Genomic DNA, 27,955 nt, shown 5'->3' with positions numbered 1-27,955 from the left:
TGATCACTCCTCTGTGAATGAAAGATGACGCTGCCTGTTGTTATTTTATGGAAAGACGGAAGTAAATCAAGTGGGAGTGGACGAAGGCCATCACTGTTCCTACTGCTACTACGCCTGTCACGGTAAGATGTCTGTGGAGATTTTCTCCCTTAATTCATTGGGCGGCGGGTTTAATTTTAACTCCAGAAGGTACGCTAATTCGTTGGGTAAGGTCTGAATTAGGCCGCTAGATTAAAAGCTTAACTATCCCGGCGTAGGCTTCCCTATAAGCCCCTACTCAGAAGGTCATGTCTCAGCTTCGCTAGCCGGAGTAGAAGTGGCAGGAACACGGCACCATTTACTAGCAATTAGCTCCCGGTTCATTCATCTACCGAAACTACTGCAAACATGCAGGAATGGGCCAATCAGTTATGCGTGAGTAACGGACTGAACCGCAGCGATAACCGCGCAACTGTTTACTCTAACTCGTCTTTATTTGACGTTTACATCACGTTTAAGCTGCCAGCTGTCCACTCCGGAGCCTGCTATGCTAACGTCATTTTAGCCTGCCGCTAGCCAGCCAGCTAGCGGACCTTTCCTCTACTTTGCGGCTAAATTGCCTAAATAAATAAATTCGAGCCAGTTCGTGCTAACTACGAACATTGTTAGTGTGCAAATGAGTTAAGAGCACAGGGTTAGCTCGTTGTCAGTTTGGCATGTTAGCTGCGTGTTGTCGTCAGCTGTGTGAACTCGTCGTGTTTGGTTAGCTTGTGGCTAGTTAGCCCCGGACACTCAGATCTTTCCCTAGTTTGTTGACGTGGGTTATTGCAGACGTAAACTAACAGTAGTAACTATTAGGGCCTCGGTCACTGACTTAGACTCGTTAAATAAATAAATGTAGGTCTCTCAAAGTGTACCGGATTGAGAGTGAGGCGCACACATTTTAACAAGTTCACAAGCTCACATGCCACACATGACATTTTTAATGCGGAGAAATTATCAAACTCGCTACATATTAGCAACATAAACTGTATATAATGGAGATAAGTAATCTATGAATGGATGAGGTGAAGACAGAAAGCTCTGCTGGAGTCGGCGGGCTACCAGCCAATCAGAAAATAGTATTTCTCGTTGCCAGGTGAAGTAGCAGCGCAGTAATCACTTATGTTTTTATCCTGGAAGTTATAAATAACTATTTATTAGGTTTAAGTTAATGTGTCCATCATTCGATTAATATACCATATAAACACACTTCAGCCTCTACCTGCCAAAAAAACAAAACAAATTTAGTTCATAAAAAAGTCAGGTAATATATGCTTTATTGTTATATTCAGATGGATAAATACAAGTTATTGTGCATGAAAATGTATGCTATAAAGGACCATGACATATTTATTTCATGTCTATGGCACAATGTGATTGAACTGATCTGTATTGACTGTAATTCAAGATGGCGTCATAATCTGCATGTGACTTTTAACGTATGGTTAGTGCAACGCTAAGTTATGTCTAACCAAATCAGGTTTATTGGCCATGTATATAGTACACAATAAAATGGATTTGTTGTCTTTATTTTCCTGATTAATTTGTACGCACAGAGTAGTGAGGTGTGGGGTTAAGTTTCTCGGCCGTGGACATAGAGGTGATCCCAACCAGTGACCTTACTGTGGCCGCCATGTCTCGCCTCTAGTAATTTTGTAGTAGTACCTGTTTTACTGTTTAATCCCAATGTTTGTGCTTTGTACATGCTGAGCAATCCCCCTTCATCTTAAAACAATACAACTATAAATGCAAGTAGTTTTATTGTATAAACTGAATTTTGCAGGGGTGCTTGGTGAAGTTTTTATCAGGAAAAGGAAATCTGCGTACGGCAAAAAACATTTAAACTTGGCTTAAGGACATACTGCCTCACTTGTGCTGACTGAGACGATTTATTTTCAAAGGGGAGATTCTATTGTTTAGTTCAGCAAAACCCATTGTTTTCTTTTCAAGATGCTTGCAGTCATTTGTTTGGGAGAAGACAGGAATTCCTTTTATATTCCTGCGCTTGCACTTCTAATCCTTCCTGATGTCCAAGTTTCCACTTGCAGGAAAAGGGAAGGGTTTCACAGTCAACTTTCTCATCCCCTCTAATCTTTTGCAGGAGAATCGACAATTTGGATCCAAGATGACGGACTCAAAGTACTTCACCACTACCAAGAAAGGTCTGATATTTTACTGTCTGTTAATGCAAGTTAATGTTAATCTTCTATTCAATCCTCTGTCTCTGCCAAGTTCTCTCTCGATTTCGTGGCAGTGTTAGCAGGGTGGTGTTGAATTATTATCTCCCCCAGGTTACTTGCTTGGTACTTAACTTAATTCCTTTTTTATTGATCCTAAAAAGTGTAAATGTTCCCAGTCTGCATAGCCAGAGGCGCCTACTCAATTTAAAATCTTGAAAGTCTCAAAGAAATGATTTAATATTCTTGTTTAGGTTGTGACAGATGGAGCCTTAAAATCACAAGATGGTTTCTCACTTCTTTATTTCACTGTTGTTGCCGAGAACAACAGCTCTGGTTATTGTAAATCAGATTGAGGTTTGGCTGTCACAGATATAACTGTTTTAGCTTCCCATATTCCTCTCGCATGTCCCTGTTGTTCTGGGAACGCTTAGAAGCTCCCACGTACAAACCTTAGAAAACGCAAACGGATGATTATGAGTGTTAGTTGCGCAGACTTGCTATATTTGATAAGGATTATCTTAGACACAGTAACGGGTGTGTTTCTGTATTGGCCTTTTCTGTGGATCTGTGTGGTGATTTTGTGTACAGTCTGTCAGTAACATCTTGAAGGAGATTGTGAGGGATTCACTGTTTTACTGTGTTTAAATACACACTAATGTAACACTGTGCTTATATGAAAACCGAAGGAGGTTTTGTGCAAAGAAACACAAATGGGTAAACAAACACAAAATAAACCCCTCTCAGCGAGTTTCCCATGAGAACATGATGCTTTAGTCAGTACCTTCGCTCACAGTTCAGGTTTCACATCTAAGAAAACACAACATATTCAAAGCTATTCTTAGAGAATGAATTTAAATGTAAAATGGGCTTTAAACGTATGCGTCTTTCAGGCTCGAACGATTCAAAGTGATTGACATCTTCGCTATCTCAGGGATCAGTGGTTTGCCCTTTGCTCACCCACTGGAGTGGCTGGTTGTTGTGGTTTAGATCAGTTTATGATATTACTGTTCATTAATTACTGTGATAATGTTCAGGATTAGAGGAGTTATCTTTATTGATATAAATGCAATGGACAAACTATTACAAATGCCTGTTAGCATAACAGATTCAACATCACCACTGCTGTAGTAGTATTTCATCTAAAAGTGAATGTGATAATGAAGAGAAGATTTATTACAGGGCAGTTTTATGAATTAGTTTTAGCTACTGAAATGCAAAATACTACCATCATTTATTTTAGCTTTGGATAATTCAGGTTAGTGTGTTGATGTAATACATCAAAACAAGAGGTCTTCTCATCTGTATATTATTATCCAGTATGCACATTGTGATGTGCTACTGCTGCTCAATACAACTCTCTTAATCCCTATATACCAAATGTATTACATACTTAATGATTCCCTTTCTGTGTGCAGGGGAGATCTTTGAGCTCAAGGCAGAGCTGAACAGTGATAAGAAGGAGAAGAAGAAGGAGGCCGTAAAGAAAGTCATTGCATCTATGACAGTGGGCAAGGATGTCAGGTGAGCCACTTAAAGTAATATCACAAACACGTAGATGGGACTCACATGCATCGAATTCTCCTTTGAGGCTGTAGTCACATAAAAACGTGTCCCTTCCACAGCGCTCTGTTTCCAGATGTTGTGAACTGCATGCAGACGGACAACCTGGAGCTGAAAAAGCTGGTCTACCTCTACCTGATGAATTACGCCAAAAGTCAGCCAGACATGGCTATTATGGCTGTTAACACATTTGTGAAGGTGAATCTCAGTTATTAATGTGTAAAACTTGTATGAAACCACCAATTCATAGTTTTTCAGGTCAAGTAACCTCTGCATATGACATCTTTGGTGAAGAGCTATTAAAGCCCCTACACAGTCCCTTAATGTTGGGACCAACTCTTAGTAACATATATAAGTCTCTGTCCAACAAATAATGTAGAAATAAATTAAATCAATCATCTGTGACATCCATCCAGGACTGTGAAGACCCCAACCCTCTCATTCGCGCCCTCGCCGTTCGCACAATGGGCTGCATTCGTGTGGACAAGATCACGGAGTACCTCTGTGAACCGCTGAGGAAATGTCTCAAGGACGAAGACCCCTATGTGAGGAAGACAGCCGCAGTGTGTGTAGCAAAGCTCCATGACATCAACGCCCAGTTGGTGGAGGACCAGGGTTTCCTGGACACCCTCAAAGATCTCATCTCTGACTCCAACCCCATGGTACGACCCACTCCCTAACTGTCTTTACTGATAAGACCTTGTATGCCACACAAATGTTTAACATGACGTCCGGGTTATATTACTATGGCTTCTCTTTTGTATCTTAATACTGACTGTCCACTGTTATTTTTGACCATTTTACATGTATTCCTGTCTTCAATTTCAGGTTGTAGCAAATGCAGTGGCAGCGCTGTCTGAGATAGCAGAGTCTCATCCCAACAGTAATCTCCTGGACCTGAACCCTCAGACCATAAACAAGTTGCTGACAGCTCTTAATGAGTGTACAGAGTGGGGGCAGATATTCATTCTTGACTGTCTTGCAAATTACACACCTCGTGATGACCGCGAGTCCCAAAGGTAAGAGAAAGCGCCACTGCAACATTTTCCCCTCCCACATGTCACTCATTCATATTCCCCATTGACTCTGTTTTTTTTTTTGTGTGTTGTTTTTGCCTCCCCCTCCCTCCCTCTCCCTCTCTTTCTCCTCCAATGTCATCCCTGACCCCTAGCATCTGTGAGCGTGTCACTCCAAGACTTTCCCATGCCAACTCTGCAGTGGTGTTGTCAGCAGTTAAAGTTTTAATGAAGTTCATGGAGATGCTGCCCAAAGACTTGGACTACTATGGCACCCTGCTGAAGAAGCTTGCCCCTCCTCTGGTCACTCTGCTCTCTGCTGAGCCCGAGTTGCAGTATGTGGCACTTAGAAACATCAACCTCATTGTCCAGAGACGGTAAGCCTTAGTAGAGGGTCTGTTTTCCACTATTTATTCTTTTGTAAAAGCGGACAACAAGTGTTGCTTTCTGCTCACTTACAAACCTTTTCAATGTGCTTTCTAGCCCGGAGATCTTGAAACACGAAATGAAGGTTTTCTTTGTCAAATACAACGACCCGATCTACGTCAAACTGGAGAAGCTGGACATCATGATTCGCCTAGCATCCCAAGCCAACATTGCCCAGGTAACGCCCCCGCATCTATAATGCATCAGTATCTTAGAGGATGCTCTTACGAAAGCAAAGACGCTGTTAACAAGATCACCCGAGTGACTCAGCTGTGTGTGCTTTCGCTGCAGGTGCTGGCTGAGTTGAAGGAGTATGCTACCGAGGTGGACGTGGACTTTGTGCGCAAAGCGGTCAGAGCCATTGGCCGCTGTGCCATCAAAGTAGAGGTGGGTGGAGATGATGTAAGAGGGTCACGTAGAGGTTTGTTGGTTAAATCCTTGTCCGCAGTGTAGGTCAACAGTAAGTTCCACCGAGTGCATGTGATTGCTCATATTTACTCGTACTTGGACTGAATCAGATCACAACACTGCGGGCGATTATAAGCCCTCGGTAAGGCACCGTTTCAAACACAAGGTGGCTCTGTCGCAATGACACTGCTGTGTGCTCATAAGAAGTTTGTTCCTGTTTACGTTTGCATTCGAAGCCTACGTCACCAACGGTTTTATTTTCGGCGAAAGCATTTGTACATGAACGTTTTTAGTCCGAAAAGCATGACCATGTTCTTTTCTTCTCCTTCATTCATTAGCAATCAGCAGAGCGCTGCGTGAGCACCCTGCTAGACCTCATCCAGACCAAGGTCAATTATGTGGTGCAGGAGGCAATTGTAGTCATCAAGGACATCTTCCGCAAGTACCCCAACAAGTAGGTTCGGCTAAATTACATTATATGACCTTTGACGTGAAAGCAACGTTAACATTAAGGAGTTACACTATTACATTATGCACAAACAGACATCATTTATTTTCTCTTGATTTTTAAATGGGTAAAGCGAAAGCTCGTTACACAAAAAAACTGATAAACTATCCTTCCAATAAGAAAAGCTGCTTGTGTTGGACAGCACTGAACACCCTGCCTTGATTGCAGCTGCCCAAAGGTCAGGCTGATTTGGCTGGAGCGTGCGTTCTCCTGTGGATCCAACAGAGTTGATTCATGTGTTTGACAAAAACCTCTCCCACACAGCACTAACCCATCGTCCTAGAGTCATGAGCCTCCAAGGGAGCAGCTTTGCAAAACTTCCTGCTCAGTTTCCTTGAGCTGTATGAGTCACTGCCCAGTCAGACTTGTCCCTTTTCAGTCAATTAGACATATTTGGCCTTGGCATATCATGGTTAAGTAATTGGAACAGGTTGTTATGAAGCTTTTTTTTTTTTTTTTTCTGATCAGGCAGAAAACAGAAAACATGTTTGAGCATCTTATGCAGAAAACAAACCAGACGAAAAAGGAGAGTAAATAATGAGTTTGCAGTTGTCAGGCTGCCAAAAACATGAGACATGAAGTGAATGCTAATACTGTTCTCCTTCTGTTGAATGTGAAAGTAACTTGTTTTATAAGCCAGACGTGGTCAGATTTCTGTCGGCTTGTATTTCAGATTCAGTAAATTACAGTAATTTGTATTATGCGATTTATTTTTTTGTCTGTTTTTTTTTTTTATTATTAATTTCAGTGCATGTCATATTTTGTGCCTTTACCAGGTACGAGAGTGTGATTGCCACTCTGTGTGAAAACCTGGACTCCCTGGATGAGCCGGAGGCACGCGCTGCCATGATCTGGATCGTGGGAGAGTACGCCGAGCGCATCGACAATGCTGACGAGCTGCTGGAGAGCTTTTTGGAGGGTTTCCACGACGAAAGCACTCAGGTATGTGGGGGAGATTTTTGTTTGGAAAAAGTCAATATGCACCGGTAGCCAGACGAATAATTTGTTGTCGGCGCTGGCAGTAAGCAACACAGTTTGTAGTAGGAAATAATTCAAACCATTGTTCAGCTGCTGTGGAGCACAGAGAAAGGAGTTACAGAACAGGTTTTATTCACCTGACAAATTGAGGTGCAAGAGAGAAACTTTTTTTTCTCCCTTCACTGTCACTAACGATGGTTAATGGGAAGACGCTGTGATTCCTGAATCACTCAGGGGCCTGTTTCCAGAAACATTTGCTTTGCTTGGTTAAATGTCTTCCGCTAAGTAATTGACTGAGCCTAAAGAGGCTTTTCTTAGTACATTAAGTGAGTTTTATAAAAAGATAAGTTTTATGCATAAAAATCATCCCTTCTGTGTTGTTTGTTAACAGCAAATATGACTGTAAATATTTAGCAGGGTTTGATTCCCACAGAAAACCAAAATGAGTTTAAACCTTGTTTATTTGCTTTGTGTTAATTATGGTTCAGTGCAGAGCTGCGCTGAAAGATAAGTTAATTAAGCTGCAGTATTAAGTTCTGGCCCAACTGTATAATGCTAATTGAATTTTTAAAACAGTGTATGAGTGGTAACATACTCTCTTTGACCTCCAGGTGCAGTTGCAACTACTGACTGCGATTGTCAAGCTGTTCCTGAAAAAGCCTACAGAGACCCAGGAGCTGGTACAGCAGGTGCTAAGCCTAGCCACGCAGGTGAGAACAACCGAAAAAGAAAAAAGAAAAACAGTTTGGCTTATACTGTATATTCTATTTTCCTGCCACCTTCTCTGTCATCAGATATTTGACAGTCCTCCCTGTGCTCTCTGCTTGTCTGAACCCTCCACCCGCATCTTTGTCCTTTTAGTTTGTCAGATGGTTCTTTCCATATTTGAAGCTTTTTCCAAATCCCCCGACGAATCCCTTAATAACACCTGCAGTGGGTTTAATGCTTTGTGCAAACAGTCTAGTGCTATATTATTTAATAAAATTACATCATTCCAGCCAATTCTCTTATTGTCAAAATTGAGATCCGCACATAATTATAGTGTTATTATATATCGCCTGACGAGGACCGATTAAACCGTATCTTGTCTGCACATTGTACTGCATATACGGATAAAAACACCAGCATATTTAAGCCTTCAAGCAAACACTGCTTTTTATTCATTTATGTAAATGAAGATGGAAAAAAATACAAAAACACCTCATTGTGATGCAGTCTAATACAATTGCTCTGACAGCTATGGACTTAAATCTGGTTAGATAGTTGAGACAGAGGCTCTCTGACACAATTTCAGCCAAAGCAGTCCGTTGTAAGTTTCACAACGATGGAGCCCATTCCAGGCCTTATGTAAGGTATTACGCTAGTTTGTGTAGATATATGTTGTGTCTGCAGGGGAAAGGTCATGGAGTGAAAATGTCCCTCTGCTTAAAAGAGCCTTAAAACAGGAAACATCACTGAGAATGTTTTCCACACTCATACAAATGCACAGTGTTGAGTTGCTTCATACATTATACACACATCTTCGCACTGGCCTCAGGATAAGTAGGTTTTTTTGATACGTTTGAATCTCAACTAAGTCTTTCATATCAGGCCTAAGACAGAAGAGAGTCTAACATTAAATATTTATTAAACTAACTCCATAAATAGTAATCGTTGTGCCTCATTCCTTTCTCCAGGACTCCGATAACCCAGACCTTAGGGACAGAGGCTACATCTACTGGCGCCTGCTCTCCACAGACCCTGTGGCTGCTAAGGAGGTCGTCCTGGCCGAAAAGCCCCTCATCTCCGAGGAGACGGATCTGATTGAGCCCACGCTGCTGGAGGAGCTTATCTGCCACATTGGTACTCTGGCCTCGGTGTACCACAAGCCCCCCAGCGCCTTCGTTGAGGGCAGCCGCGGCGTTCAGCACAAGAGGCTCCCCGGCAGTTCCGGATCGTGAGTCACGCACTTTGTTTCTTAACACTGACGGCAAAAAGGGTTTGTGTAGTTAAGCGGATCCCCCCGGTTCTGCTTTTCTGTTTTCCTTCAAATCTGCTGAGTGGTGCTTTCCAGCAGTATCAAGCTGTGCAGCTGTTTCTTGTTCCTTCCTCTCTTCAGATACAAATTATCGCGTCCAGTTCCCTATTTTGCTTTTGAACAGATAAGTTGTATCAGCAGTAGAAAGGGAACCTTAGTGATTTTTTTTCTTATTTAATATCTTGTATATATTCAAACGCTGACATTCACTGATGTAAACGTACAACACGCCATCTGGAATTTCAGGTTTCAGAGCGCACGTTTCCAACTTTGTTTTCTATTTTTGTTTCGAGCTGACCTCAGCTTATCGCAGATTTCTTTAAACAGTCTGAAGCTTCAGGCAGACCATGCTCAAAAAAAATCTCATCTCATCTTCTACTACCGCTTATCCTCGCTAGGGTCGCGTGGGTTGCTGGAGCCTATCCCAGCCGTCGCACACAAAATCAATCAGAGTTATTCTAGGAAAACGCGTGTACTCATACCCACGAAACTGTTTATTTGATGGGCATTACATGCTTTTAAGCTACAGAAACGGTACTGTTTGTGCTATCCACTCATTTGCCAGGTTATTTGTTACTGTAGTGAAAACAAATGCGTTCTAATGTAACAGTCCTGCGTTAAATCTTAGCTTCATTAAGGTTATGATAATCAGCGTTTGTTTAAAATAACTGACTGACCTGTTCATTCTGAGTCTGAGGTTTATCTATTAAATTGCATTGTGTTGTACATATGTTTCTATTGTTTTGACAACCCTGTTTTAGTCAGGGGCAAGGCCCCATAACAAAAAACAATTTTGTGTTTAATTCAGTTCGACAGGTCCACAAACCGCTTCCTCCCAATGATCATACAATTGAATCACTACCTATCTTATGTTGTTTCAACATGAGCTAAATATCATAACAGACATGAAGCTAAGCTTTAGAGCGGGGCTGGTGTAGTGGAATGGATTTGTTTCCACTAGTGTATCTAATGTTTCGGAAAGTCAGTGTGTGTTATTTTATAATTTTACCATTTGTTTTGGGAACCTCGAGGAACAGCAGGAGGATGAGATGGTGCTCACAAGCGAAGGCTTCTGCAAAGCCTGCCAATCAGAGGAAAAGTGAGCGTTTAGGGAGCTAATGTTGGATCATTTTCAGGCAGAAGGTGAACTGAGCTGCTGTATAACAAGGAGTGTGAGATAAAAAAGGGATTTGTTTCAACAGTGAATCGTGCAAAGCGTTTCTATTGGACTCCCCTTGTCCCCGTTAAGACGAATTGGGATTTCATTAATCTACAGGATTGTCTAGTTTGAAAATAATTAACAAGTAAATGTAAATTCATGAAATGCATAACTCAAACTGATGTTCCTCTCTTTTGTCTGCTTCTCTATTTATTTCCATCAGTGGTGAGAGTGTCGAGAGCCCAGACGCAGGTTCTGCTGCTGCAGTCACGGATGCACCCCCCGCTGTCATCCCGTCCCAGGGAGATCTCCTGGGAGATCTTCTCAACCTCGACCTGACGCCTCCCGCCACCACTGGACCTCCACCACCAGCCTCCTCAGGCATGCAGCTGGGAGCGATGGACCTTCTCGGAGGAGGACTGGACAGTCTGGTACGTCTTCGACATTATCTGGATGTAACTGTGTGGCTCTTAAGGCTTTCAGGTGTGGGCTTAATGTTAATGTTCGGGGCCTGTAATGGTAATGTATCTTTGTAATTTTTTTCTGTCTTTTGGTTCTTTTCTTTTGTCCTTTGACCCGTCAATGTTTTCTTTTCTTTGCTCAATGCTGCACCTGCAGATGGGGGATGAGTCTGAGCCGGTAACTACCATGGAGTGCAAGGGCACAACATTTGCAAATCATATCAGGCTTTTATTTTTTACAGCAGATAACTTCAATCACTGTTTTTTTTTTTTTGTTTTTTTTCTTTGCTCACGTCAGTCTGACATTTTCATTCATCATGTACCATCTTTTATGACGTGCACAGTAAGCATGCTGGTGTTAAGTCTTTGAGTCCATCGCTTATCTCTGGGCTCTGAAATCTGTTTCATCTTTCAATCAGCCGCCCATTCCCCTGCGGACGGACACTCCTCAGTCACCTCAGCCCCTACATCAGTCCCCATCGCCCCCAGATTACAGCCCCACTGAGGTCGGTCCAGGCTGGACCAGTAAAGGCCAGCACCAGCCTAGAACCCCCCCCCCCCCCCCCCCCCCCCCCCACCCTCTTTTTATCCCTTGTGTCATGGTGTCCTCTCAGTAGTTGTCCCTAGCAGTATGTCACTCCACCTCACCCACCCCCCAATACGTGTAGGTGAGATTTTTGTAGATCACTCTTTTTGGTCGACAGTTTGCTTTTCATGCACCGTAGCCTTTAGCTTTATCACTGTGTTGAATCGCTTTTGTTCACTGAGCCCTCAACCTTTTCACCACCACAAATGATATATTTATTTGACGGATGGATTTATTCAGTAGACACTCAGCTGGACCTCATAGCACCTCTCCACCCATCCCTCTCATCCTCTCCAGAAAGTTATCCTACATCGCAACAACCAGTAACGTTTTATTCTTTTTTCCCCCTGTGTTCAGCTCGGTGGTGATCTCGGAGGAAGTCCAGCTGTAAGTCATGTCGTGTAACTCTTGGTTTGACTTTGAGCGTTCAGGGTGACATTAGACGTGTTTTGGGGTAACGTGTTTCTTTGTGACCCCCGCAGATGGGAGCTGGTTTTGGTGCTCCTCCTCCAGCTGCAATGCCGGCCTCTTTCAGCGCCCCTGTCAGCGGTGGTCTGGACGACCTGTTTGATCTTGGAGGTGGAGTCGGTATGCCCACGGGAGCCTACAGCCCTCCCAAAGCAGTAAGTCTTAATAATAATAATGATAATAATCTGGATGGGGCATGGAAAGAACTAAATAACATATGGTGGGAGGCTTAAAAATAAAATCTCTGACCCTGTCTCTGTTCAGATTTGGCTTCCAGCCATGAAGGCCAAGGGTCTGGAGATATCAGGCACCTTTGCCCGTCGCTCTGGGGTCATCCAAATGGAGATGACCCTCACTAACAAGGCTATGAGCGTCATGACTGATTTCGCCATCCAGTTCAACAGAAACAGGTACGACCACTTCCTAAGCAGCAGATGCTCAAACTCAGCGACACGTGTTGTAACATTCGTTTTTGTTTTCTCCACTTTCTCCCCCTTAAGCTTTGGTCTCACTCCCGCTGGTCCGCTCCAGGTCCTGACTCCTCTCAGCCCGAACCAGAGCATCGAAGTGGCTCTTCCCCTCAACACCGTGGGGCCTGTTATGAAGATGGAGCCTCTCAATAACCTGCAGGTAACGCATGCACGCGATTAGCTTCCCCTGAGTAACACAGGAAGGCACTGGTATTTATTTTGCTTGAGCTGTACCTTCCTGCTGTATTTTATTTCTTTGTGACTCATGACCTTCGACTGCACTCGTGACAATCATGCAGCCTGTCAATAAAAAAGGTTGTCGGATGTCAAGTGAACACCAGAAGCACAATGTGAACTTTTGTTAGTCATCAACCTTGGATTTCTATGAACTCTGAAGCTTGAATTTCTCTGACGTGTCCTGTTTTTGATCATTTAATAGAAAAATTGGTCTAGAAGCCAGTCTAAAGTTACCCTGTCCTCAAAATTGTAGTGGGGGAAATTCAAGATTTTGTCAATGAAATCGTTTGTGCCGACTTTATGCTGCGATATACAGAACAGAAACAGTCAAAAGTTTGGACACACATTCTCATTCAGTTCACTGAGAAACTGTGCCCAGACTTTTGACTGGTAGTGTACATGTTATCTGAGCACTGCAGATATTGTTTAAAAAAAAATGGCTGCAGTGGAGAAGCAAGAAATTTAGTTTGTGTTATCGCAACTGTTGTAAAAGATACTGACTGGAAAACAACTTTTACAGAACAAACCGTTTATTAATCTGATTGGTTGTGGGACTATCTATTTGCATGCTTTTTTTTTTTTTTTTTACTCTGTGTCAGTTGAAACACGCCCCATAGTAAAATCGAAATTGTGTGTCAGGCTGTAGAAACATCACATTGGCTCCAATATAAGTTAAAACTGCCAATACTTTCTTATCCGTTTAGTTTTATCGCATGTACCTGACTGTGTCTCCGGGGGAAACTGTCCCGAATACATGACCATATGTCTTAACCGATTAGTAATGCATCCTCACTGTTATTGAGCCTCACTCTCGAATTCCCACGCTGAGTAGAACTGGATTAAAACATAAAACAGACGTCGGAGCCCTTGTAATGGGGGTTTGTAAGATTAAAATGAAAAAAAAAGAAGCGTCTGTTTTTGATCACGGTTGGTTCTTTTAACTAGGCCGAATGATGAACGGATGCTGCGTGCAGCTGGAGAGAGAAGATAAGAGTGTCAAGGGGGGGTGATGGAGATGGGCATAGTCATTTGTGGTCTCACAACACACGGCTCCTTTGTTTCTCCTGGCCTCAGCAGCCTGCTAACCTTTCTGCTCGGCTGCCTCAAGGCCCTGCTTTGATGGCTACTACTGTCTGTTTTGACACATACCCAAATATTTTATTTTGAGAGCTTATTCTGTGCTATTTTTGTCGCGATTGAAGATAATGGCCCAGATATCATTGTGAGTGCTCTTTAAGCTACTGATGTGTGGGAGTTTTTTTTTTTTTTTTACACTTGTACACAGTTGTTAAATCAGTTTCATCATAAATGGACAAATTTGAGGGGAGTAATATTTATACCTAGACGTCCATCGGGCCTCCTGCAGGGACACAGCAGTTGAAATTTAAAACATGTGGTTTGTTGGACTTTATAGTGTCGTTACTCTGTAGTAAAGAAATAAATAATAGTACAGTGTTCCCTATACTGACAAATAAATGCTTTACAACTTTATTAAAGTGACTAATTTAGCTTTGCAAACATCCAGTTTGATCTCTCAGCAAATCCATTACTGTCGTCTGCTGAGCTGAATCAACAATTTATTCATTCAAAATGGTTATAAATGTAAATCACGGTTTTCCGTTGTGAAATAAAATTCACGTGGTTTCGTTTGCCTAAGCAGCAGTGCAGATCTCAAAGATGCTGACTACGGTAGAATATTAGTAAGACCTTGAAATATTCATGAATGAGGTAGAACTGAAGTTGTTTTGGTTAAAAATTAGAACAAAAATAAACAAAATTGCTGCTTCCGTCAGTTGACTAATGAATTCATAGTAGTTTACTATTTTTTTATGGAAGTTAAGGATATAAACATAAATAAAATAAGAAAAATTACTATTTTATTCAACAAAAATGATTCATAATCAGATGCTTGTAATATCTTTCGTGTATCATGTTTGCAAGAAAACTGAGGAGCACAAAAATATGGTTTTGTGCGAAAGAGGGACCACACAGAGTTGAGATCTAGTCGTCTGGAAGATTAACTCATCAAAGCACATAAGAGACATATAATTATATGTCAGCTCTATCAGACAGTGGTATTTATTTTTTATTTTTGTCAGCAGGATTTGGTGTCAGACCTCTTCCTGGTTAACTAAGCCTTTATAATAGAGCTCCAATTTACCAACATTCAGGATGGAGCTTGTGTCGTTTGTTCAGTCCTGCACTGCACCCAAGAAAAAGATGCCCTAATGAATTATTCATGAGCCATTCTTCTGCTTCATCCTCTGGCTGAACTCGCTGTACCCCTCTTAGCACGTCTTTGTTGAGCACTGTCATTGTGTGCTGCTTCTTACTTCAGGTGTTTCCATTATATCACGGTTTCTTATGTAGACCTTTCACAGGTATTATTTTGGGTTTTTCTCCTTCCAGTCTTGCCTGTCTTCTTTCCATTTATTCGTTACATTATATTTAACCATTATCTGCTATCCTCACCTGCCTAACCCGTTTTCGTCTTTACTGATATCTTGTTGTGCAGCACCTTCAAAAGGCTGTTTGCCGACAGTTCGTTTGATATATTTAGCTCGTAAGTGATGTTTGTTGACGTCTTTTGGCAAATAGCCTCGTGCTCGCTGGGAAATGCATTATGATGACAGCGCCAGTAAACAACATATGTATCAGATCAGATGATGTTGTGATGTACAGCACAGAGGGGTCAAAAACTCCACTTTGAAAATCTTTCATGTTTTCTTGTAATCTTTTAATTGTTGAAAAGGTTTTAAATGTTTTAAGATATTCTAACATTAAGACCATGGATTTGATTGGCTCATTGGATTTTTGTTCAAGTAAAACCTTGCGTCAAGTGTCCACCTGTGTCCCTCAAGCTTCCAGAACATAATTACTTACAAGTACCAATGAGACATTGAAAAACCTAAAATTCTTCAAAACAAAGCTTTGCAAGTACGACCTGAAGGGTCCTCACTCCACAGTCACATGACCTCAACCCCAATGAAACTTCGTGTGGATTTTATGGGGAGACTTTGCAGACGTTCAGCGTAGCACTCACAAGTGCTAAATAGCAGTGGCAGTCCTTTTGGACCCAAACAACCCCAGCAGTTGTTTACTAACAGCAGGGTCGGCCCTGACACATGCTCGAGTGTCCTTGAGGGAGACAATGAACTCCCAAGTCGCTTCCCATGGCAGGCCAGCGTTTTGCACAGCGTGCGCAAAAGTACGTTTGAATGAGAAGCATTTGTAAAGAGCTTTGTCCTGCTAAGTTTAGAAATCATTATCTAAGTGCAGACCATTTTCCATTAAGGCCCATGTGTGCATGTGTGCTTGTGAGTGCGTGCGATTCTGGAATGACTTTATATTGTAGAGTAAGCGGCACGCATGCCCCGGCGGTGCCAATCCTTGAAGGGCACTTGAAAAGTAATTACTCATGTATTGCGTCTTGTTTCTCCTCCTGTTGTGCTCCCTTACCCCCCCCCCCCCCCCCCCCCCCCCCCCCCTTGGATGTAATCACTCTCACAGGTGGCTGTTAAGAACAACATTGACGTATTCTACTTCAGCTGCCAGTACCCCATCAGCATGTTGTTTGTAGAGGACGGCAAGATGGGTGAGTGTTTCTTGGCTGCATGTCTTAAACTCCGAAGACTTGAAGTCCCACTGACGTCAGCGGCACACGGCTACGTCAGTGTTTAAGTGAGGGCTCGTGTGTCTGTTCTGAGCGTGTCAAGCGGCGCGTGACGCAGTTTTCTGTGACCGTCCACCTGCTTGAACTCATTCACTGCTCAGTGCTGTGCGATTACTTCAAGATTGCACAGCCACATGTTTTTTTGGCCTTTCTCCCATTTGTTTTTCCGCCACTGTTCGATTTATTGTTTGAAAACATGTTGGCATTTCTCCCCGCGGAGCGTTCTGATGGGTCTAACAGCACGACTGCTGCCAGAGGTTGCGAGCTAATGCTCTGGAGCGTTAGCCACAGCAGGAAACGACGTGTGGAGAGGGGGGATCACAATACTTGGACATTTTTATGTAGTTCACATTTAGCTTGACTGAATGCCCTACGGCTATTTTCAGATGGGTATATTTCAGTTCAATTTTATTTGTCAAAAACGATTCAGACTGTGGTTTACAAAAGCCAGAGCCCGAAACCCACAAGGGAAACGCTAAGATGACAATTACAAGGAAAAACAACCTTGGTCAGGACCCAGTGGGACCCATCTGTATAACGCTAGAAAGGTAGAAAAGGTAGACAGATAAAAAATAAATAAATAAATAAAAATAGGGAGAACGGAAAGAAAGAGAAAAATATCAGATGAATTAATTCATGTATGTGGATAAAGCATACAAACAAGAGTACATGCTACTAGGAGATGAGTAATACATTAAAGATCGCTAATGGATCAAAAGAATGAGTAGATGCAGCGTTCAGAATATCATTTCTGGGAGAGGAAAAAAAAGTTACTGTTGTAAGAATAAATAGAAGCACTATTCTGAGCCAGGGGCGATAGTCATCGTATTACAGACAGGGAGACTGGCACAATGAATGAATACATGCGGTATCACAAGCAGATCTGCAGATTGTGCATTATATTAAGGTAGGAATGGTTGATGTATGCAATGAAAACTAGGCAGATTGATGGGACCAAGATGAGAACCGTTGCAGAAAGGCTCCTGTTTGACACGCCATAAAGAAACGGCACATAAATGTTTGGACTGTGAGAGAGAGAGGAGAGTGGAGGATCGGTGTTCAGTCCATTATGGGAAACATAACCTTAACCCTCAGCAGCACCGGTCTATAGCGGCGCAACTATAGGTAGTTTCATGGTCGTCTGAGCTCTCGCTGTTTGTCTAATGTACAGTGGTCAGGCAGTAAAATACTAAATACATTTACTAGTTTTTCAGCAACATTTCAGTGTGTGCTCTGCGTTTGGTCACATCTGATCACATCTCTTCATCCACAGAGCGGCAAGTTTTCCTCGCTACATGGAAAGACATTCCTAATGACAACGAGTCCCAGTTTCAGATCAAAGACTGCCATCTCAGCTCAGGTAAGAGGGATGAATGGAGAAAACACAGAATGGCCTCAAACATGCATCAATGTGCAGCCACGTCCTGCAGCTTCTTCACATGTGAAAATGGGCCGACAGAGCCGCGGCTCAATCTTAAAAATCAGACACTCTCTAATGAAGCAAATTGTATTTGATGAGAACTCATCAGCTGCACTCCCTATTTACATGTGATAATTTAGTTTTACACGGGTGTGAGAGCAGCTGAACTGTAGAAGAATTCCTAATGACAGCTTAATGGAGATTTCCCCGCACAGATTAAATTTCTTCTTCATGAACAAAAAGAGAGGATTTCACATCCTGCTGGGGCGCAGCAGCAAGACAGAGGCTACAGAGAAACAGTTACTTCTAAATTAGTGACTGTATCTATGTTGCACAGACAGCCCGCAGTGAAATTTTAGGGGATGATAAGGGAACAAGAAATCCTTTGTGGTCTGGTACATTTAATGACTCTTTCAGCAGACAGCTGGAGAGTGTGACAGGAGTCACCGAGTGACTCTCTGTATTAAATAATAACTAAAATATAACTAAGCTGTAAAAGCTTAGTTTAACAATGAAGAGGTCGCCATGGTAACGTTTGATTATGTTCCCACAACAGATGCAGCCTCCAACAAACTGCAGGGTAGCAGCATCTTCACCATAGCCAAGCGTACAGTGGACGGTCAGGACATGTTGTACCAGTCCATGAAACTCACCAACGGCATCTGGGTGCTGGCCGAGCTGAGGGTGCAGGCGGGAAACCCAAATTACACAGTGAGTAACCTAACAGATGTGTTTGAATCAGGTCTCTGCTGTGACGGTTCTGCTTTTCACTTGAAGAGAAGAAAGAAAATCACTCGCAAGTGAAAATGGCACCCTTCAGGATTTTATAGATGCGTCATGTCATCTTAAAAACCTTTAGTATTTTTTCTAAACCTTACAATTACAAGGCTTGCCACATAATGAGTAACCTACCTTTTCAGCTGAAGATGTCAAACCTGTTTTTCTTTGACCCGTTCCTTGGAAGTAGGGTACAAATGAATCAGAGCATTCATGTGTGTTTTAAGCAGAATCGGTGAGACTGATTTTATAATGATTATTAAATCATGACTTGATTGAGGATGGTCTCAATTTCATCTATATTTTTGCATTGGTGTTTTAAGGTTTTTATCCAGTGTGTCTACAGAGTTAGATTCTGTTGCTCCTGTCCAAGCTTGATTTCCCAGGCTGCTGTCATGCTGCTCTCCTACATCTCTCTTCATTAGATACTGCCATCTATTCTTCACCTGCTCTTCCTATCTCAGCTGTCACAGCTGCACTCATTGAAGCCTGGAAGTATTTTAGCTTCAAGGGAGTTGTGTCGGTGGTGCTGTTGGTGCACCTCCACAAGCCTTTTGAGTCATTAGCCCTATTTGCACAGGACTGGTTTTACCTGAGGACGTCTCGTGATTTGGATATTTCCTCCCTACGTCTGTGTTTCTTTCACACGGGATAAACAAATGTGTTTTACTTAAATTTGCGTTCCGTTGTCATGGCTCTGCTACTTCCCATCTCACTCCACTCCGTGTCAGAGTCAGTTTTAATTACTTTGCAAATTATAATGGATGATAAAAATATATTTTTGATACAATTTACCCTGGGGAATAAATTACCAACGACGTGTCAGTATTTAAATCAGCTCCACCTGTACCGATGAACATTTTAATTATCGATGTAATGATTTCATCTGTCTAAACAGATGAGTAGTTCAGCGACATCTCCACTTTGCGCTCTAACATTTGTCCAAACTTTGAATTAAAGCACATCCTTCATAATTCCTAAGTGACAAGAGGCAGAAAAAAGCCACAAATCAAGCAAAAGAAAAAAAATAAAAAATAAAAACTCACCCCTAAATCACAGAGATGTCAGTTTGCACCGGATCAGTTTTATCAGAAGACCTGTGTTAGGAGAATTATGGTCGGTAATTTGGCGTGTAATTTTTACATAATAAATCACGGACACGGATTAAGATCAGAGATGACCTCCGCGATTATTAGAAATTACAGAAGGTCCACAGGTAAAACTAGCCCCATGCAAATAGGGCTTTGTCATTGTTTCCCTAACCAATTGGCCACATGCTTATTTATAACATATGAGAAGATGTGGATCTCTGACATTGACTTAAACAAACAATTTCGCTGCTTCTATCAGGTAACTAAGGGATTCATATGTAGTTTACTGTTTTTCTATGGAAGTTAAACGCTATTTTATTTAACAAAAATGATTCATGTTCAGATGCTGATAATACCTTTAGTGTATCATGTTTGCAAGAAAACAGAGGTGCACGAAATATCCTTTTCTGCAAAAAAGGGCCTGATATTAAGGTTAAATCCAACATTGTAACAATATTTTATATAATTACTTCTTGATTCACAATGAAATGTTATATATATTTTTTCCCCAACATATATTGGTATATTAAGTAGACGTAATAAGTAATTACAGAATTGCTCATTACCATTCAGAAGAGAATGTCACTGTACCAAACTGTTCATCCGGGTTTATTCGTTTTATCCATAAACAAAGGTTTGTTCGACAATTTCAGCACAAAATACCTCCACCTCTTGCGCATTTAAGTCTTTATGACGGAGTCAACAAAAACTCTCATCACTGCGCGTCACGGACAAACAACATTCCTGGGTCTGATTTAACCAAGCGGGGATGTGACGGTGAATGATGTGCAGTAATGAGTGGTGAGCACGTCGGAGCAGGGTGGCTGACTGCGCGGGGATTGGAGCGTGGTGCTAGTGTTGGTGACGCATCTGTGTGTCCGTTTGCGTGTTAGCGCGCATGTGTATTCGTTCGCGTAGTCCGTTGTGCAGTCACGTCTCTGCTTTGTCAGCGCGCTACAGTGTCTGCTCTTGATGGACTGTGTTTGGCTTAGAAATCCGGCCTGGCTTGTCCAGAACGTTGACCTTGGTGTGACTCTCCTCCCGCTCTCATCACTCAGTCTGCTTTGGGATCATGTTTTATTTATAAGGTGCCATTAACTGTCTTTTTGTTTTCTTGTGTCTAGAATACTCAATTTGTCTGTCAGCCTCAGTGTCCATTTCATTCAGGACACTGAATTTTGAATTGCTTGACATGTCCCATAGTTGTGTCATCATACAGCCTGATATAGGAGGAAATGTGACTTACTGTGTAAGTAATAACTGAGTAAATTGAAAGCTGATTTTTTACCTTAAGATTATGTCTTATTTTCTACTGGAGGAGATGCGCATTTTTAGTTTTCTCGTTCACATCGCGCGTCATTAATTTATGAGATCATTCTCCGTTCGCCTTCAGCTGCTTCTAATTTGCGACTCCTCCTGTCCTCTTTGATTTAATCTGTAAATCCAAATTGTTTCTTGGTGTGGCTGGAAAGGCTCCTCTACTGCTCAAAGATGAGAGGGCGCCACACTTTGAAGTCAACCGAGCTGCACGTCCAGAACGTATTTTGAAGCGCGGATCTCTGAGCTGTTCCCCGATGCACGGTCCCTGCACTCTCTTGGCACAAAACATTAAAGCCAAGCTGCCAAAGCTTTTTGTCAGCAGCTATTTTTAGCCCTGAAGAATTAAAGCCCTGACACTGGGCGTTTTCTGCCTGTTATTGAGCTTTCTTCTGAAGACGAGACAAAATAAAAAAAATCATATTTCTATAATGTAATTTCCATTAGTGGAGATGTATGGTGACTAGTTAGACTCAGGCTACTGCTATTGCAGACTGTCTGAAAGCTGTGATGAAGCTTGGCCTATTTTTCTGATATCTGAAAACTTGATTGGCTTCAGCTCTCCCTTGATGCGTCCCTCACTGCTTATATTAGATTTTTACAGCTGCGTCCCAATTCCACACTTCATACAACTTCCAGCTGGGTTTGACTCTGTTGTTCATTAACAGTGGAAAAGTGATTAAATATACTGGAAGATGTTAGTGTGCACATTAAATTGACTTGAGCGTGAGTATTCACTTAATAGGACGATATTATCCCACCACGGTGCAGCACACAGCACAAATGGAACGACTCACAGCAGGGAAATAGATGGATAGATTATGATGGACAATATTAAGGCAATTTATGGATGATATCACGACTTTATTGCCTTTTGCGTTTGTCTAAGCCTGCATTATTGACCGCTTGAGGGCTTTTGAAACAAGACATATCATCTTTTTTAAATGGATATCGTGAGCTTGGAAGTAAAATATCTTTTCATCCCCGCCTGCCTAAAAACAACTCTACGAGAGCAGTGAAAACAGCAAAGTCAGGTCGGGCAGAAAATTTAGCGCCTTAAGGTGGTAAATTCATCACCACAGTGGACTTTCGCATTGTCTCCTGATATCCTTTTTACCAGGATCTGATATCGTCTGTGGCTCCCCACATTTCATTAGGCTTGACTTCCATCTGGGCTCATGTATGCTTTATAACGTTAGTAGTGGAGAATTGGGACGCTGCTCATCTTCCTGACATGAAGCATGGTGTTCTCATCTGCCATCTCCTGTCCCCATGGCAACAATGTGACCAGTGATGTTGGCTCAGACTCTCCTCCCACTACTCGAGCTGGTAATTTGGAGGGGTTTTTTTTGGTAAAAGTGAGTTCAACATAGAAACGGACACCACATTGCTCCCCTGAAACAGTTTTCTTTCCTCACACAAGCATTTAGTTACTGGTTTCTTCCAAGCCTCAACAGTATGATGAGAAATATGATTAAGTATAGTAGAGTTTTCCCCGAATTAGACCATTTTACCCATTGGAAATGTCTTGATTGATTTTCCAGAGCACACATTGCTAGATAAAGATCTCGTAGATCTAGACCACTACCCAGTAAATAAGATTTATATCACGGTTTGGGATTAAGATGCTGTGGATTCTGAAAGATTTCTTCAGCCATCAGGAATTCCTTTTGTGTACTTCAGAGGTCATGAACCCATCAATAAATACAAGCTCACCTGCACCACTGGTAGAATAAGTAACCTCAGTCTGTGATGTTTGGACCTCTGCGCTTTACTGTGTCTTGAGTTTCGTCTAGTTTGAGTCTTTCCTTGGTGCTCTCCACACAAACTTTCTATCATCAGATTCGTAGCTTGAATGTGGGAAAACAATAACACTCCTAATCTGTCTAAAAGCTGCTGTCTCCTGCTGCATTTTCTTTTGCAAAACCAATCCTAGCTACCTGATTCCTTGAACGTAGGTATGGCTTCAACACATCGATTGTTAACAGAGAACAACACGTCCCCCATCACTCATAGGATTCCCAAAGAGGGGTTTCAAAGCTCAGGCTGTAAATTTGGTTATTTCTACTCTATTTTAGGGGGTTTTGAATATGATGGCCTATGGGGAATGACTCACTTGTTGATCACTTGTTGCGAATGTGTCCATATTGTGGAGGGGGTTTGGGTCCTATGGGTTGAGGGGAGGGGCCTCTGTGGATCAGGCTTGTTCCAGTACATCCCACAGATACTTGATCAGTTTGGGATCTAGTGAATTTGGAGACCAGGTCAACAACGTTTTTCATGCCTTTATTAGAATTGTTTAACCATTGGGTGAACTGGTCTAATTCAGTGAAAGTCCTACCATACTTCATTATATTTTCGTCATATTGTTGCAGATCTCAGAGACTTAAGAAATCATTGACTAAATGCTTGTGTGAGGAAAGAAAACACTTTTTCAGGGGAGCAATGTGGAGTCCGTTGGCTATGGGGTGGGGGTGTCTGGTCTGGTCTAAATGGATGGTACATGTCTAAGAAACATCCACATCAATGCCAGGTCCAAAAGTTTCCCAGCAGAACATTAAATTGTCACAAGATGGTCAGTGTTATTTGCTTCTCCCGGTCATAATGTTGTGGCTGATTGGTGTGTAATGTTAATCATCCCTGAAGTCATAGATTTCCATAGATTTAGCCATGTACACTATAGTGAGTGTAATCAAATGTCTGGTATAATGTTCAGTTTATATAGAAACATTGTAGGAGAGGGGTCATTGAACTCTCTGATCATTTTGGAGGATGTAGTTTGTGGTGCTGTTCAACTGGATTGAATTAAACACTAAAGTGTGTCCACTGACTAAAATGGTTTTGTCAAAATAATAGAAAGTTGTGGCAGTACAACACAATACAGTCCGTTAGTACTACAAACTGCAGCCTCCAAAACGAAAACACAATTGAATGAACAGCTCTAAATTGTCCTTATTGCGGTGCTTGATGTACATGTTTTAAAAATATCTCTGCAGTACATTGGGGATTGGGAGTTATACAAACACATGGCCACTTGAACTTCATTTTACAGGGAGGATGAAACAAAGCTGAATGGTATTACAAAGTCCAAATCTCATTCTGAGCTCCCGTTTCCTGTTTTTCCCCTGTACATGGATATAATGATTTTTCTTTAGCAGCCAGCCCTAAGCTGAATACATAAATGCAGCAGTTTTAGTTCTCGACAATAGCAGCTTGTACTTTATGACTGTAAATTTTCTATTTCCTCACATCTTACCCCATACCAGTAGGAGCAGCGCAGCCTAAATGTTGCCAGCAGCAGCATGCATTAGTAAAGAGCCTTGAGTGTACAAAGGCCCCGCTGAAGGAGCTCTGCTGTATCACTGATTTATTCTACTGCGGCTCTGTGGTAACCACTCGACACACTCCACCACCTTTGTTTGATATTATTGTTTCCTGAGTCATGGAGGGGCACAAAACGGAGTGAAATTCAGTGTCGCATAGTCCGGTTCGCTTTAAAATGGACAAAATGTAACGTCACAATGTCATGTTCAATGTTGTGTCCACCACATAGCAAAGACGCTCCTTGATGGCAGTGACCGTCCCCAGCAGGATGCAGACAGTGCGTTTACATGCACGTAAAAAAAAAAAAACAACTAATTATTGTGTTAATCTGACTCTAGCTGGACAACTTAAGTGCATGTAAACACGTTAATCCGACTAAAATCGGAGTTCTCCTTATCCGATTAAGACACCCAGATAAAGCGATTAAATTTCGTTTTTCTCCAGCATGTATACGCTTAGTTGGACTACAATCGGACTGATAACGCGTGCGCACATGCTCCACAACCACCCCAAGAAAACCGATTGTGCAAAAAGAAGGTAAAAGGAGCTAGTAGAAGAACCACCTGAGGGATAGCGCCATCTTATCTGCACCAAAAGTAGCGTGTATATTATGTATGAGATTAAAAAAGCGTAACTATAATCTATCTGGTTGTGTTTTAAACATGGGTCTGCCACATAAGTGACTTTTGTTTATTATATGACGTAATAGATCAACCAGAAAGCGGGCCACATTAACATGGTATTAACCCACTAAAAAATATATATCGCTCCCTAGTGTGGAGGAGGAGGACATGTTCCCGCCAGTTATTCAATTTTCTCCGCTGCATGCAGACAAGGACTATATTCAGAAAGTCAAATTTCGAGCATATCTTGATTAAGCTGTGCATGTAAACGCACTGAGAGACACACAAAAATAGTTTGGGAACAACTCAAAAAATCATGGAGGTGTTAACCTGTCCTCCACATTTACTAGATCCCAAACTGATCAAGTATCTTTGGGATGCACTCGTGCAAGTCTGATCCACAGAGACCCCTTCCCTCAACTCACAGGACCCAAACTTCCTGTTCCCAGACACCACAGGACTTCCCTCAGAGGGCCCATGTCCATTCTCAGATGAGTCATAAAAAAGCTTTGAAGACACAAGGGAGACCTACACAACATTAGGAAGGTCATAATGTTATGCTCGATCATTGTATATTGCATGGAATAAATGTGAAAGACTGTAAACAGTCACTAAACCTCATACAAAAGCAAACACCCCAAGATCAAGAAAACTAATCCAGTCTTCCTTATAGCACAAGTATGTCTTTGGCCCTTTGGCTCGGGGACCCTCAGAACCTCAGGCTGCCGCTGCTGAAAGCCAGAGTTGCAGAACATCTACACTTATCATTATTAAACTCACACTGCGCTCATGAACCCATTCCAGCTCCACCCCAGTGGAGTGTCCCATTTGACAGTGATTAAAGCTTAAGGAATAGCACTGTGATAAAGTGTGTGAGCGTGTGTGTGTGTGTGTGTGTGTGTGTGTGTGTGTGTGTGTGTGTGTGTGTGTGTGTGTGTGTGTGTGTGTGTGTGTGTGTGTGTGTGTGTGTGTGTGTGTGTGTGTGTGTGTGTGTGTGTGTGTGTGTGTGTGTGTGTGTGTGTGTGTGTGCTGCTGTCATGGCAGGAAAAATGCAGTTTGCTCTCTTTTCCGCTTGTTGGAGACATTTGGGTTATTAACCGTCCCTGTAGTCACAAGAGAACGCACAGCTGATTCTCACTGTACAGCAATTAATTAGTGAATCAATTTTTAGAATAGCTCTCTTCTGATTTTTATAAAGCATTTTCTCCACTGTCAAGTATCTCTCCTGGTTGTAACTGTTCCAAATCTCCAGCTGCCTCATGTTTCCTGTAAATAGCGTCTTTCTGGATGTGAGGAAGTAGCATCTGCAGAATCATTGCAGCATGATAGGAAAAAAAAAAAACTCTGTTCACGAGGCTCCATCTAATCCTAACCGACTCCCAGCTGAGACATCAAAGAGCGGAGAGGCTGCCTCGGTTTTCTCTGTCTGTGTGTGTCTATATTTCTGTCTGTAGGTCTGTCAGTATTTGATATTGATATGATGAGTATAGAGGTTTTAATCCAAAGTCTTTCTTCTTTCTTCCCAATTAAAATAATAAACGAACGAAAGAAGCAGCAAAGTTATTCTGGTTGTTTATCCATAAGCTGAACGATCCATTGTTTCATTTTGTTGTAACTTTACTGAATTCACTGTGAAAACTCGTCCTTCTTCTCAACTGTTGTTCTGTGTCCTTCAGCTTTGAGTTTTAGCGTGACGATTTAAATCGTACTTAACTGTTCCTCTCTCCGTCCTCTCTCCGTCAGGTCTCTCTGAAGTGCAGAGCCCCAGAGGTTTCCCAGTGTGTGTTCCAGAGCTACGAGGCGGTGCTGAAGAACTGAACAGACGCGCTCACATGGACCCGGCCGCTGCTCTCACAGACACCTCTTCTTGCGCTTTGTCACCTGACCCACGAAACATATTACAAGCTCACACAGCGCAGGTGCCACTTCCTGCTGTGTTCGGCCTGGACTCTGCTGTAGTCTGTATGTCATCCATACATTTAATTGGGACTGTTGTTGATCTCTCGTCTCATTTTTGAACCTTTTGCCATTTCCTCCTTCACCACTGGGTAGATATTTGAGTCGTTCTTTTGGCTGGCCTTCTCCGGTTTCCCCTTTCGGCACCACATTTTAATTTCTAAATTCTCAGAGAGGTTCATTCATTCTCCCCTTCCCATCTTTATCCCTTCAGGGGGACTGTGTGACTTCCAACCCTCTGTTTGTTTCTCTGCATGAGGCTCTTTAATCATTTTCTAGCCCCGTTTCTCTGCGAATCAGTCTGTGAATAGCATCTGCAATCAGCGGGCCAATCACCACTTTCGGCATATTTATTTGCGGGCAATTTCAATTAAGACCAGGTAGAAAAAAGGCTGTAACTTTCCCTCTGCCTGTGTGAAGTGGGTGTTTGCTCTGTGGGCCTTAAAAGAGACACATACATACCTAAAAAAAAGAGAAAAAACTACACTATTGTTGTCTTTGTCATTTTATAGAGTTTTTCGTTAGTATCTGTGTTAAGCAGTGGGGATGCCTGGTGTGTGCTGTGTGCATGGAAACTGTTGCCGTGTGTTTCTTTAATTTTCACATCAATATTTTGACGTTTTATAGATTAGCAGCAGCTTTCCGCTGACTGCTCTGTTACCGAGTCATTCCATAGTTTAATTTGTGTTTGTGGTCTTGTTGTTGTGCTTGAGGCGAACGGGCCGAGAGCCTCGGGTGGGGGGGGACATTTGATATCTGCTGCTTCCTCCTGCGTCACGGGCAGCCACTTGGCCTCTCTGCCACTTCGCTCCCTCCGCATCCTCTTGAGCTCCACGGCCACCTGAGATGAAGGCTCAGGTGAAATAAACTGATGTCAAGGTTTGAAACACTTCTGAGTAATGAGCGCGTATGTATGTGGGTAGCACGGCGCCTTAGCTGAGGCTGAGGCACAACAACATCCAGCGCGTCCCCGTTTCACCTGCACACTCTGCAGATTAATTGGATTCCTTTTAACACTGAAGCCCTTTCTAGCGGCTCTACAGGATGAATGCACCTACGCTTACACCTTTTACAAATTCCAACGGTAGAGGCTGTGTGTTGTGAGTGTGTATTCTGAGTATGCGTCTTTGTGTGCGGTGACGGCTGATTCAGATGAAATGCTGTACAAAAATAAAAAAATCAAATGTTTAATCAGATGTTTTTGATTGACATCCCTTTGTTCATTGTGTGTAGATCATTGGGGGAAGAAAAAGAACTATTAAAAGTCTTGATAAATTCA

General features: G+C 42.2%; 1 protein-coding gene across 4 annotated transcripts; it reads left to right on the top strand.

Moving 5' to 3' along the window:
- The first annotated feature begins 36 nt into the window (after positions 1-36).
- ap1b1 (adaptor related protein complex 1 subunit beta 1) lies at positions 37-27,955 on the top strand. 4 transcript variants are annotated; one of them, XM_047591866.1, is made up of 24 exons: positions 37-122; positions 2,123-2,183; positions 3,617-3,722; positions 3,824-3,959; positions 4,178-4,423; positions 4,590-4,780; positions 4,933-5,154; positions 5,261-5,381; positions 5,495-5,590; positions 5,950-6,065; positions 6,896-7,061; positions 7,709-7,807; positions 8,774-9,033; positions 10,497-10,704; positions 10,892-10,912; positions 11,154-11,240; positions 11,678-11,707; positions 11,803-11,943; positions 12,053-12,198; positions 12,289-12,418; positions 16,006-16,090; positions 17,442-17,528; positions 18,145-18,299; positions 26,464-27,955. In XM_047591866.1, the coding sequence occupies exons 2-24, from the start codon at positions 2,147-2,149 to the stop codon at positions 26,536-26,538; spliced, it is 2,961 nt and encodes a 986-aa protein (XP_047447822.1). In that variant the 5' UTR covers positions 37-122; positions 2,123-2,146; the 3' UTR covers positions 26,539-27,955. The 4 variants fall into 4 exon arrangements, with proteins under 4 accessions (XP_047447822.1, XP_047447821.1, XP_047447823.1 ...); XM_047591865.1 differs by lacking the exon at positions 37-122 and adding an exon at positions 288-414; XM_047591867.1 differs by lacking the exons at positions 37-122; positions 11,154-11,240 and adding an exon at positions 289-414.

This window comes from Mugil cephalus, chromosome 8 (assembly GCF_022458985.1).
Source record: "Mugil cephalus isolate CIBA_MC_2020 chromosome 8, CIBA_Mcephalus_1.1, whole genome shotgun sequence".
NCBI lineage: Eukaryota > Metazoa > Chordata > Actinopteri > Mugiliformes > Mugilidae > Mugil > Mugil cephalus.
The sequence above is the reverse complement of the archived record's forward strand: the minus strand, read 5'-3'. Positions and strand labels throughout refer to the sequence as shown.

What these genes read in the sequence shown, in the direction of transcription:
- ap1b1 (XM_047591865.1), top strand. Translation starts at nt 388, where the DNA reads ATGCAGGAATGGGCCAATCAGTTATGC. An exon ending in GAGGAGGACTGGACAGTCTG is followed by an intron (nt 10,705 to 10,891) that starts GTACGTCTTCGA and finishes CTGCACCTGCAG; the next exon opens with ATGGGGGATGAGTCTGAGCC. An exon ending in AGACTGCCATCTCAGCTCAG is followed by an intron (nt 17,529 to 18,144) that starts GTAAGAGGGATG and finishes TTCCCACAACAG; the next exon opens with ATGCAGCCTCCAACAAACTG.